Raw genomic sequence first — 17,184 nt, forward strand, 5'->3', positions numbered from 1 at the left:
TTCAATTCGCAATTTAAGGAAAGAAAAAAATCAAAACACACGAACATATAAGTATATAGAGATATAAATAACATTTATAAAAAAAAAAATATCCAAAAAACGTTCACATCAATATAAGGTATAAATGACACCCAGTAACAGAATCGCTATAATCGGTGTAGGTTTCTTATATAATCGCACACATTCAAACATACGGGGAACAGTCTTTTTTATTATGAAGACGGTTAATGATACTAAACAATGTTTCCAATGGCTTTTAAATCGTCTTACATCTGACGTTTTTTGTTTCCAATATGACTATCGAATCGCTGCACCGCGCGTTTTCGTCCATTACTGCTGCAGTCCGGTGGATCGTTACGTGACCCTATTACCTTCCTCAAACTACCTTGCAAAACAATTTTTCACATCTAACAATAGTTTTAGAGATGAGCGCGTTAAAACAAAAAAATAAACTCTTTTACTTTTTTATATCAATATGGTTTAAATATACCTTATGAGATTAAGTTGAATATTTCAATCCAATTCAATGTTTACTTTAATGTAAAATTATTTTTATTTTAAATAAAAAATATTTATTTTTATTTTTCCACACCTCTTTCAAATACCGATATCCTTTTAATCTCAACGATCATCACGACTCTGAAGCAACTTCACATGCCCAGCATCCGTCAGCTTATCTGACTGATCACATTCATCCTCTAACTGACATGATAAGATGAAGATATGCATTGGACAAGCGTGCTGCGTAAAAGTATTATTAACAATTCAAACGTAATAATGTAAATTATATAAAGAAATGTATCCAATAAATTTGAAATAAATATATAACTTGAGTTAGGCGCTCTCCAGCCAGTTGGGTCTATGACTTCAAGGTGACAGGACACTAATGGATGCGGAAGGTTGAGAACTGACTACTGGAGTGTATCTGAGAAAAATATCTGCGTCAACCGAATATATACTTGTATTATTAATCATTTAGGAAATAATATAATGACATTATACAATAATAAATAGAATTAAAACCAATAATAAGAGATAACTAATAATTACCTTTTTTTAAAAGAAACATGAATGAGTATGACCTAAAATATCGTTGTATCCCTGTATGTTGAGTTCTCCTTTTGAGTTTGAAGCGTAACTGTTTGATCGATAGAGTATTTTATATAAGAGCTGGGCCACTCGATTGTAACGACATTAAACTCGTGTTACGCATGCCTGTTTCATAAACGCCACGGTATGGACTTGCTGTGCCAGATTAGTTGGCATTTATGGTTACCGCTGTGCGTCGTTATATAGACTATATATAACCTTAAAATTGAATGCACTAATCTCAGGAATTATTCCTCATACATATAATATTTTCTGTTTAATAATATTATTATTTTAGTTTCAATTTATAATGCTACGACACGTTCCGGCGAAAAATTGTAGTGTTAAACAATGAATGTTAGTAGTTAATTTTATTATGTAAATTTGAATGTTTTCTGTAACTACAAAATATTTAAAATTTAATCTTTTATTAATATTTAATAAATTTTAAATAATCTTAAATAGCGACATAAAATGACAAAATACGTAAAAGCTTGTCACATTTATATACAATTACAACAATGTTTAGTTGTTAAATATCGCTAATATTATTTTATATTTATTAAATATTTATATAACTAATTGACTCGTTTGCTTGTTAACCGTTAGTCCGATATTAGTTCATTATATCGAATTTCGAAATAGTTTACAAATAATCATTAGTTTAATAGATCATTAAACGTGTACTATTTACTCTACTTGATCGATTCGAGGAACATCCCTTATATTGTTTTTTTGTTTACAGTTTATTGGCGAGCCATGCGGACATCACTATCAGTACATGCGAGATCAACGGAGAGAACGCATCTCTCAAACTAAGATATCTAATCCGATAAAGAAATAATCAACGTTCAAGTGAAAATTAGATCGAACGAGAGACGAAACATTCGTCGGCCATTTTGTGATATTGAAACTTGAAGTGGTTCGTGTTCGATTTTCAAAAATTACAATAATCCGATCGTAGCGATTCATTGTTAATTTCGTGCCGCGTTTAAACGCGTCGCTACTTTAAAGACTAGTGAAGTGAAGTGGTGTAGTAAACTTTTAAAGATGGCAACTACGGGCAGTGAGATGTGGCTGCAGTGGTTTGCTTGCTGCTACCAGCCAGCTGCGCAGGCACAGCGTACCCGGCGGAGAATAGACAGATCTATGATAAGTGCACCAACCAATTTCCAACACACAGGACACATCGGTATGTTTTTCATTTTTATTTAGATTTATTATTTACTTACGCTTCTCAAACTATTTGTTTGCAATTTGATATAATATGTTTGGTTTTATTGTGCTTCATATACAAATCAATTTTTAACTACTTTCAATAATATTAATGAAATAAAATAATGACTTATACTTAACTAATGCAAAAAATAGGAGGCTTGCAATATGCGTATGTATGTATGTATATGTGTATATGCCTAACCTTTTTTTAATTAATTCCTTTTCCCTTTTTTAATTTTTACCTCACTTTGAAGTATAGCACCAAAATAATCTCTAGACTTCGAAGATACACAAGGGAACTTCTCGCTTACTATCCTAAACAGGGTAGGTTACCTCACTATAACAGGGGTGTCCTGGACTAGACTGGATTGATTGGACTGGACAAGCCCATAAACCGAATTTATATTTGTTAGAACAAAGTTACGATTTTTGGAAACCATCATATCATAAATTCTATTGAGCTCATTTTGCATTTTACTCCAACTTCTGTTATTTTTACAGACAGATCCATAACCATTTTTATTTATTTTTTTCGTTGTGTAATTTATATCGTAGTTGAATCGTGTTTATGTAAGATTACAATCTTTTGTCGTTCAGAAGATAATGTTGTTATTCAGCTTTTAAATAGGAAAAAAAAAAAACTATTATCAACACCGTAAATACATTTGAATAGCATTTAATGTGTTTTTAATACAATTTTAAAGTATAATATTTACAATCGATGAATCGGTATAATCCTTGCAATCGAATATATCTGTCAATCGATTAATGACAGCTTTCAAGAACGATGTGAACGACCCAATGATTTTGCTAACAAGATATCGATACACAATTCAATCGCATGTTATGATTGCTTACAGTCTGTACGTATTTGGTGTTACCGTTATTCAAATCATTAAAAATTGAACAGAATGGTTATTGTCTATTAAATTTTGAGCACGTTTTTAATTCAGTAGGCACTCCTACATAATTTAAATATTTTCGTATGATTTACATATCAAATCAAATTATTCTTTATTTGAATAAAAGGCTCATAAAAGCACTTTTTAATCGTCGAGTTAGATAGTATAGAATTAAATGTAGTTATCAGAATTTGACTTATAATTAGTACTTTTTAAAAAATGTTATAAAATTCTAATTGTCTATGGGTTCTGAGAAATGGAAATAAAGGAAAAAATAAATAAAATGAACTATGGTTTGAAAGATCAATTATGTCCAAATAGAGTCAACATCATCCAACGCTTTTTATTTGTAAATAGACTTAGACGTTTATATATTAAATGCTTTTCTTCATACAAACCACTTCTAGAGTCCTTAAAACGTTATAAAAAACGAAACAAGCGTCGTCATGCTACCTTCTATGGACTAGTTCTAGACATGGCCAAGTTACGCTTACTAAGTTCGTTACGATATATTGAAGATAAATTTAAAATTAAAAGAAATACAGAATGTAACGTACAAACTATTTTATAAGTTAAGAAGGCTACTAACAATTTCTCTTTTTCAGTATTAAGTAGGTACTAATAGTACAAAGTATAATCTCGGGACAGGACTTGATACACAATGAATCAATAAGTGTGTTGGAATGTTTCCAACAAAAATGCTTTCCAAGCTCTCTCTAGGGGATGGGTACTCATCACGACTCCATACTAGGTCATTTAGTCGTCACAATGCAGAGGATGTCTAGTCTGCATCTAGGAAACTGCATACTAAGTAGTTACACATCTATAGCTATTAACTTAGTCAATTATTATGTTAAGAGAAAGTAATAACTTAATCTGATATCCGTTCGTTTATTGGTATTATAAGAAAATGTTTACGTAACTTAAGAAAATGTTTGTATTTGACCGAAAGGAAAATTAAAATCAAGTTTCACGAACAAACGATTAAAGTGTATCGCTCATTAAACACGGTCAGCGGTAGCTTTTTCATACGTCACAATATGTAGTCAATACTGATCCAACGCAACGCAGGTCTTATGTCATTGAACATAAAGTACCATTTGAATATCAACGGTTACGTATTATAATTATAGTTACATAAAAGCTATGTCATTGGTATGCTGAATATACACGTGCGTTCCAAATTCGGAGTCAGAGGAGCCAGTTGGACGTCTTCTTCCGTATATGGCAAAGAATTGTCGCAGCGTTGCTACAACGTATGAATTCATACAAATTACATGTAATGCGACCGACGTCTGCAGTCTGGAATAATTATTGCGTTTATTCCATGGAAATACTAATTTATAGCAGTCACGTCACATTCGACTTTATGTAACTGCGGTGGTGTATTTTTACTAGTTCGTTTAAATATAACCAAGAAATTTCCGGCAACCAGCGGATAGATTAGTCCTCCCACTCCCCAAACAGTAATTATTTTGTTGTGACGACTGACTGGTACGTCTTGATGACCGATAGTACGGATTATGGTAATCAAACGCAAAGTTACGTGCAGTCCTATGCGTCCAAATTATCAGATACCTATCTAGATACAATTAATTCACTCACTTATCGATAGCAATTGATCTTTGTAAAAGTACTTGTGTGATAACATTGATCGTTATTAACATTATCAATGAAGTATTATTTAGTATTATGTTTTCATATTCACAAAGAACAAAGGAAATGTACGTTTGTATACTGGACGAAAAAAAATCACGTATTGAACCGCTTGTTCTCACAAGAAAAAAGAGCAACATTCGGTTCTAAGCTATAATTCATGAATGATAGCTAATAACAAACAAAATGGAAATATTTAAGAAAGTATTTCAATTACGGCACAAATTTTGAATGAACTTGTTCGGAAACTGTTTCAGAGTACCATATTTATTTTGGACGATGGACGACCGAATGGGCCGTCTGATGTGATGAAGTTGACCACTTCACCGCCCATAGACATTGGCGCTGTAAGAAATATTAACCATTCCTTACAAAGCCAATGCGCCACCAACCTTGGGAACTAAAATGTTATGAACCTTGTGCCTGTTGTGCCTCACTCATCCTTCAAACCGGAACACAACAATATTGTATTATTGTATTGCTGTTTGGCTAAATATCTGATGAATGGCTGGTACCGACCTAGACGGGCTTGCTCAAAACTCTACCACCAATTATAGTTGGTGATGTATTTTTTTTGTAAATTATATTAGGAGTGTTGACGGTACAAATACAAAGTGCCTAATTTATCGATGTAAGACCAGTAAGTACATTTGTCTTACATATATACATAGAAATTAAAATGAGTCAGAACTCGACAATACGCGCTCGTTTGGCTTCAGTGAATTTTAATTAGGAGCGAATTTTAATCGATTTGTTAAACAGCTGCTCTGTTTGGCGCTCAATTTAATTATTTCGGGAGTATTATGTTACAAATCAACGCGAAGAATTTAAGTTTGTAATTTTGAAGTTAAAATGAACGTGAATTTCTTTTATTGGTTTCACAAAAGAAGAACTTGCTATATAATTTTTTTTACGACTTATCCTAACTAATATGATTTATATTAAAAATGCGAAAGAGATTTTATTGGTTTGTTTGTTACGCTTTAACGTCTTAAATACACAAGCGATCATCATGAAATACACATTTTGGCGACAGTCTAACACCCTCACAGCCGGGTAAAGCCGCGGGCGGAAACTAGCTGTTAATATTAAGTTAATTTCAGAAATTGTTTACGTAGACTGTAAACGTTTCATTACTTCATTTATAAGGACATTATAATGAAATATTTTATGAATGATGATTATTTACGACTTACTCCTTCAATACTTTAGTATTATGTATAAAAAAAATGGAATGACGCTGTTGTCGTTTGAATTTAAATTTAGAATACCGAAGTACACATTCAATGTTCCCAACCGACGTTCGAATGTTGAAAATAAACTAAGTTCGCCGGCCGAGGCGAGTAAGCAGGCGAGTGACTCATCTCCGTTCTAAACGCGCACAAATACTGCTTGCTTTTTACTTTTTTTTATTCAAACATTTGACCTCGCATAAGTTTTTTTTTTTACACATACATATACAATCAGTTGGTCTATGTGTTTTTAATATTATTATCGTGACGCAAGCTTTAACCTTAGTGTTTACTAATTGTGATTATAATAACAATCACGTAGGTACTTCTGATACTAATAAAGATCACTAACCTAATTCGTCCGCCAAATTACTAACTAGCATACAATATGTTAGCTTATATTTTTAACAAGCCGATGTTTCGACATCGCGCATATGTTTTCGTGTAACATGACGTGACACTATGTAATTAATCGTTTAAACATATAACTAACATATTAGCTTGCATGTTAATGGCGAAATAATCTGTTTGCATAAACATGCATAGATAGTGCCAATACAAGAGACATAACATTTTAGCTCCCAAGGTCGGTGGCGCATTGGTGTGGTGTGAGGAATGGTTAATATTCCTTACAACACCAGTCTCTGGGCAGTGGTGACCACTTACCATCAGGTGGCCCATTTCCACGTCCGCCAACCTATTACATTAAAACTTCAAACTACCACTAAAACAACGTTTGACTTTTAAATATCCAAGTACAGGGCTAAAAATGCCTTTCTTTTTCCAGAGGGGTTGGAGTTTATGGATATTCCAACGCTTCTCCTATGAGGACTAGTGGACGGCCAAGTACCGAATCAGTAGCCGTGACGAGTCTTAATAAATATATAATTCAACAAATTGGTGATTTCCGGCAACGTACCCGTGTATCTAGTTATAATAGATAGATAAAACGTTAGACACAATCGATTTGCTCAATCGAATCTCAATATTATCTCGGAATTATTGACAGTCGAGCTGTTTATCGATGATTCAAAATTCATCAATCATTATACAAAGTTTGTAGACTGTTTAAATATAAGCACGGTTCATTTCATAATATGTTTCATAATTCCCTAATGTATATGCTTAAAGTAAAAAATCGTAACAGTCTATAAATATTATACTAATGGACTGACTTATATCCTTACGATAGGAAGGCAATTTTCTATATGTTTCGCTTAAAAAATTTGATTGTTATGCTTACGTCAGTAATAAACGCTATTCTTAATAATAGAACTGATTTTAATGATTTCTTAGTTTTAACCTTCTAACATTATTTGAGTGAAAATATGAAACTACACTAATTTTTTTATTGACCAGATATTTCAGATAGTTAAACTCATAATGACCTTAATTCATAATGACTTAAGGCTATCTCAATTTACCAGAAAAACCTTCACCTTTAAATCCATAATAAACTTTTTTTGTATGAAAATACAATTCATGCGTTTAAAGTATTTATTACAAAATAATGTTAATATTGAACTATCTCTTAAACTGTCAATAGGAAAAGAAATTAAAATGAAAGCGAAATAAAGGTATTGATTGTAAAAAAATGTATGTCTTACTGATGGTCAAAGACCTCCGTAAAATATCACATAAACTTTCTAATTAATTTTTTTAATTTATTTAATTATTAGGTTTGCTAGCAGTTGTTACATTTTGATGACACAATTTATTTATTTACATACTAATTACTTTCCAAATGTACAACTATATTAAAGCAAACACGACATGTACGAGAAATTAATAATTATTTACGAGTACATAAGATTCTCCTGTTAATAATAACACTATGATTAAACATTAAACAAAATGTTTTATGACAACAAAAGACGAGTGCTTACTAGAATAGCACAATTATTCTTTTTTTTGTATGAGAAAAGAAAACAGAAATTTTCGTTGTTTTATAATTTCCAAACCTCATATGATTTTATGTATATATTTCCATATAGTTATGGCCTATAAATAAAATGTATTATTTGAACCTCTATCAATGCAAATGTTACTTCAATGTGAAAGCGCATCCGAGCTGTTAAAGAAAATAATATTTTTTTAAATATTTTATTGTAGTTATACTTTAATTGTAAATTGTTTGAAGGACATCTGACAGGGTTGTAAAATCTGCTACAATAGAAACAAAGACGCGTCTCGCTTTGAACGAAAGGGTTTGTGTAAATGTAATTGTTTTTATAGTAAGTATAGAAATTCTTAAAACATTTACTTGGTGGCAAGGCTTTGTGTAAGCCCATCTGGGTAGTTGCCACCCACTTATCAGATATTCTATCGCCAAGCAGGAGTACCTACTCAGTTGTAGTGTTCCGGTTTGAAGGGTGAGTTAGCCAGTGTAACTACAGGCGCAATGGACATAATATTTTTCTGAAGGCACCATTATGTTTGGGCGGTGGTGACCATATAGGTTTATTCTTTAAATTTTTTAAGGGACTTTAATTTTATAGGTCTGATTTTTAATAGAAAATATTATTCATAGCAAGATAGTTATATCATCTATAAAACCGTATTTTATCTGTGCATAAATTAATTTCCAATTCTCATATTAGTCGTTAACTAACAATTTTATCTTGCGGTCGAAGTAGAGAGCGGCTGATATCACTTCTAACCCAATAACACTGGCTTCGTAATGTAGAAAATAGAAATAATAATTAACACTCATAATTATTTATTATTAATAACAGCTGTTCGTAGATAATTAAAAAAACATAGTTAACCCGCGAAACATTTAATTTAACAATTAAGTTCAATTTATTATTTTAAACAGAAGTTTAATTACAATAAGTTATTTAATTGTTAATTATATGTATTTTTTATAAATATATATAATCAATTCCGATACAGAAAGTTATCCACGTAAATTATGCCTTGCAATTTATAAGTTCTGAGTTTTACAGAAATGGTTTCCAGTTCGAAATCATACTAGATGGAACTTTAATCTCAACTGGTAAATATGAAAATATAGAACGTGGCTGAGTTCATCATTATGATATGAAAATACTTATTTTCTCCCTTAATAAATATAATATTCGAATAAGGTAATTATTATGATTTTAAAACGGTACGTTTAGTTTTCTATTTTCTGTATTTAATCTATACTTGGTATAAAACCTGTCTTATAATCGTATTAACTGTAAAATTAATTCATATCGCTTTCATTTGTTACAAGTCAACTTTTGATGCAGAAAACAAATAAAAATACTGTTTATTTAACTCGGCACAGATTATACGATACAAAGCTAAGTAATCTTCGTAGAAGTTTGGAATAGGATTCAAGGATTTGATTTCATTGATTTGACAACGTAGCTTGTCAATTGATATGAAATACATCGTCATTGTAATGAAATAAGTAAAAGTAAACATGTTAATGTCTCACTACTGGGATGAAGTTGAGACTTTATCTCAGTAGTAGAGATTAGTCTCCTTTAGAGAAGATTGGTATCCACGTGGTAGTTTTGTTTATAAAACATGGAAATTCAATAATATTTGGCTGGACTCGAACCTGCCAAGTGCTTTTAACAAAGTGACCAAATACACATAATCATATTTAAAGCATAGATTTTACTTAATAAATATCAACCTTATATCAATAACTTCTTCAATTATTTTTTTTATTTCGCCGATATAAATAAAATGAGTATTTCTTAGCAATGTTCTTTAGAAAATTGATAAGCCGGTTTCTTATTAAAATATGACGATTGACAACCCTATTACATAACTATCTGTATATTTATATTATAAGGAATGTCAGGTGAATCAAGGACGGCTCTCACAGTCGACCCGAATGGCGCCGTAACTTCACCGACGACTATTCGAGCGCAAGGCCGTTATTGTTGCACGGAAAGCTCTGGTCACGTTTGTTCGTGTTGTCAAATATATATTTTTAATTATTAATAATTGTATCGATGATATTTTTATTAAATCTTGGCCAAATAGGTTTAAATTAAAATATGTTCTGACGTAATCGTTTAGGTCGTTGCCATTGATAATAATTTAAAATTTCATTAATAAAAAAATGTTTAGTCGTTTTCTGTTACATGAAGACATTTGACTCTTTAAATGAATTATAATACAATCATAATAATAAATAAATGACATAACGATTATTACTTCGCTCTTCTGTCGTAAATTTAATTTTGTTTTATATTGATTTACTTGACAAAGCAGGTTTTCTAATTCTCTCAGCCTTATTTCATTTGATATCTGATGGTATTTGAATATTATGTTCACAAAAAAATAGAATAATAGAAATGTTAGCATGTCTAGTTAGTTAATAAAAATAGTAATAAATAAAAAAAGTTCAGTTAGACGCCAGAAGGCGCCAGAATGTGTAAGTAGGGCCTATGGCGATTACAATTTAATGACTACGTATATAGACTATTAAGTGACATACGAGACTAGAGACAGTACGATAATAAAGCAAGGATACTATCAATAATTATGTTTGAAAAAGAAAACAAACTATAGATATTTTTAATATTTGTCTAAATTACCTTGATACTATTTTTACCCAGTACAAAACTTCGGTTCGAGAAAAATAGGTCAAGTAACAAAAAAGGCCGTAACTGATCATTTATAATATGACCTATTTTTATAAAGCTAGCGTGACCAGACCAATCTAATCCATCCTATATAATTAATTCCAATAATTAACATCAGTGTCAATTTCATTGTCTGGTGAACGCGCAATCTTACAACTAATTAGATTGAAACGAAGACTTATTGAATGCGATTGATTTCTAATACTTATATTGTATTTTCGTTTAGTTCAAACTCAATTAAAACTTATAAATACATTTTCATTATAGTTAAATATTATTATTAATGAACAGTTTGATTAAGGTTGTCATCGGCTGTCATTTATTTTTGAAACACGCTTTCATGCTTAACCCTTTTTCTATCGTCTGAGTGCAGCCGGATATTTTTTGGGGTTATTAACTATTACGATTTTTTAAATTAATTAAACAAAGATTTGTATTTCAAAATTGGAACTTGCGATGCAATGTTTTAACAATAAAATTTAAATTAATTTTAGAATGTCATTTGTATACTTTTTGTGATTTGTCTTTGGGCATTATACACACATACCTTGACCTTACTCTATTTCTATTGAAAAAAAAATTCCTATTTTACTTGTGTTATGTTAAAATAATATTTAATGTGATCTTTGTCTCGTTCCAGGATCAACCGACGTGGACATGCCCTCATCGCTGCTTCACTCCATACAGAACCAGATGCAAAGTAAGGGAGGCTACGAAATGGCATATGGTGTTAAGGTGAGCAAATATGATGTACAATATTTATTCGAAGGCGAAAATCTCGAGGATACCCTTTTACATCGGAAAAAGGTCGAACATCATTATATTCATCCAACCCCGAATTATAACAGCGCGGTGGAATAATCTACAAAATGTCGATTATTTTTCTTATTTTATTTTTTTAAAGGTAGGCGGACTGGAAACCTTGTCCTGATTATAAGTGGTCACCACCGCCCATACACATTGATGCTGTAAGTAATATTACCCATTCCTTACATTGCCAATGCACCACCAACCTTGGAAGCTAAGATGTTGTTCCTTGTGCCTGTAATAATACTGGTTTACTCAACCATTCGTCATTAGGTACTGTGTTGACAGTAGTATCAAGACGGATTTGCCAAAAACCCTACAACCTAATATAAACTGTTTTAGACGCTAGCGTTGTTGACTCTGACCTAAACCTTAAACAATTAATCTTATATATAACATATAACAAACAATATATAATAATAAGTTCTTATTCTAGAGCTTTTCATTTATTTAACAAAATTAAAGCACTCCTTCCTTTGCACTATAAATACAAATACAAATTGGACAACATCACATACATTACTCTGATCCCAATGTAAGTAGCTAAAGCACTTGTGTTATGGAAAATCAGAAGTAACGACGGTACCACAAACACCCAGACTTAAGACAACATAGAAAACTAATGAACTTTTTCTATGTCGACTCGGCCGGGAATCGAACCCGAGACCTCGGAGTGGCGTACCCATGAAAACCGGTGTACACACTACTCGACCACGGAGGTCGTCAAATCTATATATTTATACTATAATCATAATAACACAAATGATCACATTTAGTATCATAATTAAGTACGTTCGTATGTCAAATTAAGTACGTATTATATGCAGTGATGTATGTATGTATATATGTATGTGTTAATCTATCGATTAACATAAAAATATATATATTTTTTCATATTATATAACTAGAGTGTGCATACTTATGTAGTTAAATGCAAGAGTAATATCTGCGTTTATTGTTGAAGTACTGACTACATATGTTAACGTGACTACAAACATAATTTGTGAAGCAATAATCACAAATTATGTATATAATTCAAATTTACCGCAGGAATAGCGCGGTCCATAGCTAGTCTTGAATAAATAACATTTTTCAAAAAACTAATTTTTTATTTTTTATTTCCAGGTTTATTGAGCGAAGGCGTCATTATCAGAGACGTTTGTGACAAAACAGAGTGAAAATATTCTAATATGATCTTAATATGTATTTATTAAAGAAACCTTTAGTTTTAAGTTTAGATAGTTATGTTTTGTTGTGTATAGAGAATAACACCGGAGACGAAAATGTATGAGTTACCTAAATTTAGACGATGCACACACATAGCGGTTATATATTTTGTACCAAATAAGTATAATAAGTCATTTACTATTTGAAAAAGCAAATTGTCTTAACACAATCTTATAATTTATCAAAATTTGTATAATCACCCCATTTGTGAAACGTAAATTATAAAGAATTTTTGTCCTTACATACTTCTACCTAAGCCAAAAATTAAAAAAAAAAAGTATCAAAACGAATACTTTAATTGGGTATGTTGATTAAAAAAGATCAATCGTGAAAAACATATGTACTATATAGATTGCTGGTTATGTAGTAATATTGTAAGGACGTTGACCATGGGACGTGATGCACCAACAGTATAAGTAACCATCTTTATTTTCCACTAAAGAGAATGTGTACATAGCTTTGTATTTTTATGCTACACATCACTTTATATTATTTTACTCGTAAATTGGTACCATTGCCAATTTTCGTACCTGTTACTATAACTTAGTAACGGTACACGAAATCGATTATTAATAAATGAATGTTAGGTTTATAAATCTACGTTTTATACGGATATGATTTTTATAAGAAGTTACTACAAATACACTGCCGAATTAGTAAAATGTATTCGAAGTTCGAATATGACTTATTAAATTATTTGTATTTGTAAACTTGAACGAATTCGTAACGAGTAAACATCAACAGTTATACCAAATTGTAGCTCCTATAATCCCTTAGGTAAACATTCTGTGTGAGTTTTAATAAGTAGAAGAACTTTTCTCATGAATATATAGAATAAGATGTCTGTATTATCTTCCACGTATGAAATTAGTCGTAGTTTGTTGTGAATTTTTAGTATATTGTCTTCATGCCCGAACGTTTTTGGGCATACGAATGACGAAGAGATTACACCCCAAAACTACAATAGAAGGAAGTTCATTTATAGTCTATAGAGTTTTGTATCTATTTACATCCTGTGTCGTTGCTGCATTTGCAAAAACTAAAATGATAGGTATTCTTAATAGGGCCTTGTGCAAGCCCGCCTTCTTTTTCCCTCGCGTGAAGTGGTCTCACCGGCATCGGTTACTACGTCTTTTCGGGGCGTCAGGGGATCGCTAGCGCATACTGCCAAGTTCGCAAGCTCGCCTTTGTGGGTACCACACTCTCGTCTATTTTTCCACCGACAAATATTAATAAATTGTAGTGCTGTGATCCGGTTTGAAGGGACATAACATCTAGGATCCCGTGTTGAGCAACGCATTGGCGACGGTATAAGTACTTCTTGCACTGCAGATGCATATAGCTCATTCGCACGTATAACATGCGAAAATAATTTAAAAACAATACGTATGATGCTCAAAAGAACACAGACTATTTATCGCTTATGTTATTCCTCGTTCGGTTTTTGCAAACGCAATGACGATACAAGCCAAACGCATATTTAGCAAATCTGTTATAATTTTGTCATTTTATTGTTAAAACGACAAAGTTGCCTGTAACTCAATATAGTGATATATACATTGTAATTATATTTGAAAAAATATGAATTGTGAAAGAATGTTTTGTTGTTTTATTTTAATAAACTACAGTATTCAAGTTTCAATAACTTAAAAAAATTTATATTAATACGAATAAAATGAATCGATTAAATATTGCCTATTTTAATAAAATCGATATTAATTTATTATAAATCAATTTTGTCGGTGTGCGAGTAATTGTTATATTGCTTGGACGCGTTTCATTGTTTGTTGTATATCGTGAGTATCGCTTATCAGTTCTCGGAATTGTATGCTAACGGCCAGTTCTAGTGGACTGGACCGGTTAGTGATACTTAGACCTTATCGCAATGAGCGTGGATCCAATCTTGAGTGAAGTGGGAGAAGTATTCGAGGAAAAAATAATAGTACCGTCATCGATTATTGAATGCGGCGAAAAAATACTAGCTAAAAGAATCAGGGAAGATGAAGGGGATGAGGAAAAGAGACTTTCAAGAGATGTACATTTTACTCGTCTAGTTAAAGAATTAATTAATATTTTTGTAGAAGCAATATGTCAATTAATGATAAAATTGTAAATTATGTGTCGAGTGGATTATTTCTTGGATACTACAACACATCTCAAGTTTGCCTTTTCTTCAAGGATTAATATTAAATTATGAACAGTATTAATATCAATATATTGCAATGGAATGCACAAAGCCTAAAACCAAAAATACTTGAGTTGGAACAATTACTGTGTCAAGAAAAAATACATTTTGCATCATTAAGGGAAACATGGCTTAGTTCAGTAAATACATTCACACTTACAAACTATAATATTTACAGGTTGAACCGGGATGACTCTTATGTGGGTGTCGCTATAGTGGCTCATAAATCCTTTAAAACGGAGCCTCTGTCAATTCAAAGTGAAAATACAGCGATTGAGGTTATTTCGTTTAGAGTATTAAACTGTGAAAAATTAGAAAACATAATTTTTCAGTATACTGCCCCCCAAGTCCTTATACAACAAACTCAGATTGGGACTTTATATTTTCAATTTCACATAGAAAGACTTTAATACTTGGGGATTTCAATGGGCACCACCCAAACTGGTCAAATAAGACTGACGTCAGAGGAATGCAGATATTTGACGCACTAATGGACCATGATTTTGTTACGCTTAATGATGGTAGACATACGCGCATAAAACTTGTAAATGGAGTATTACAACATTCGAGTCCTGACATCTCTATGGTCTCGTCGGATATTGCGTTGGGGTTCTCCTGGAATGTTACTAATGAATGTCTAAGCAGCGACCACCTCGTAATAAAATTATCAACATCTTCTAACTATAACTCGATTTTTAATAAAAAACGAAATTATAAATTAGCAGATTGGGAAAAATATAGGAAATCGATAGAGGAAGACCTAGTACAAATAAGTTTGCCAGTTGAACCCCAAAAAGCTGACGATGTCTTTGTTAACATAATTCATAGGGCAGCAAATTTATGCATTCTAGTTCTAAATTTGTCGCAAAAACCTACTGGAAACCGGCAATTACTAAAGCCGTAGCGGAAAGGAGATTGGCATTATCAGAGTTTCGGAACAACCCAATACCTATTAAATTAGAAGAACTGAAAGCTAAAATATCTGACGTTCAAAGGCTGATTAGAAAAGCAAAGAATAAAGGATGGTGGGATTTTTGCTCTTCAATAAATGAAGAAACTTCTGTCAATCAAATTTGGATGCGAATGAGATGGATAAAAGGGCACAAATTTGCTAAGCGAATGGTGGGCAAAACCGTAGCCGAATCGATGTTAAATAAACTCACCCCGATTTTGTTACACCATGCCATCCTTGCTGTACATCTCGAAACTTAAAATTAGAATCCAGCATTTCGACACACGAGTTAGAAAAGTGCTTAAAATCTAAGGACAAAGCACCAGGATTAGACGATGTTTCATATTCAATGATTTTTAATTTACCTACTATAGGAAAGACTACGCTACTAAACATTTATAATATGTTCCTCGATAGTAATATAGTTCCTAATCAATGGCGATACATTCGCATACTTCTCATTCCTAAGCCTGGCCGGGACTGTAACCAATTTTGAAATTGATTTATGTAAAACTATTAGTTCGATGGATTATATTAGTTTTTCGCAATATGCCGATGATTTTGTAATATTTACATCATCTGATAATTTAGTTGACGTTCAAAGCCGATTACAATATGCTTTTGATTGTATAGCCAAAAAAATTCCGCGATATTAAAAAAGCAAAATTTGTATTTTTTCAAGAGGGCACAAATTGCACAATGTTACTATTACTCTAAATGATGTAGTTTTAGAAGTCGTGGATAATGTTAAGTACTTGGTAATGTGGCTGGATCGCAGTCTTAGATGGAATAAACATACTAAAGAGATTGTGTCTAGGGTTTGTTCAAGTTTTTAAATATATTTAAGGTGTTAACAGGATCACGTTGCGGAGTCCATTCAAAACATATTCGTAAGCTATATAACGTTACTTAGAAGTAGATTAGATTATGGTTAATTTCTGTATGACAACTGTTGTAAAACAAATTTGTCGAAATTGGACAAAATTCAAAATCAAGCAATGCGAACCATTGGTGGGTTTATAAGGACCACTCCCATACATATGATGGAGAGTGAACTTTGTTTACCTGCTTTGTATTTAAGAAGATTATATTTGGCAGGAAAATTTTGGCTTAAAAACAGATCACTCCATAATAATACTTCTTTAACATTAACAGACTTGACACAAAATAGATTCTGGACTAACAAGAAATAACCTTTACTTACACAAATTTCCGAGAAGTACAAATCTCAACCATGCAATTCTTTCTCAAGACTAGGCATGTTTTCATTAGATCAATGGGTAACTAGTATTGATATGACAAGCATTCTAAAGACAAATATAGA

General features: G+C 31.8%; 1 protein-coding gene across 1 annotated transcript in view; it reads left to right on the plus strand.

Moving 5' to 3' along the window:
* LOC113403797 (CDC42 small effector protein homolog) overlaps positions 1 to 14,322 on the plus strand; it is a 41,953-nt gene extending 27,631 nt beyond the window's left edge. The window contains exons 2-4 of the mRNA XM_026644392.2: positions 1,835 to 2,281; positions 11,330 to 11,424; positions 12,622 to 14,322. Coding sequence (XP_026500177.1) covers positions 2,140 to 2,281; positions 11,330 to 11,424; positions 12,622 to 12,630 — 246 coding nt within the window. The 5' untranslated portion in view covers positions 1,835 to 2,139 and the 3' untranslated portion in view covers positions 12,631 to 14,322. The remainder of the gene's footprint in view (positions 1 to 1,834; positions 2,282 to 11,329; positions 11,425 to 12,621) is intronic.
* Positions 14,323 to 17,184: the final 2,862 nt, after the last annotated feature.

Source organism: Vanessa tameamea, chromosome 20 (genome assembly GCF_037043105.1).
Source record: "Vanessa tameamea isolate UH-Manoa-2023 chromosome 20, ilVanTame1 primary haplotype, whole genome shotgun sequence".
Taxonomy (NCBI): domain Eukaryota; kingdom Metazoa; phylum Arthropoda; class Insecta; order Lepidoptera; family Nymphalidae; genus Vanessa; species Vanessa tameamea.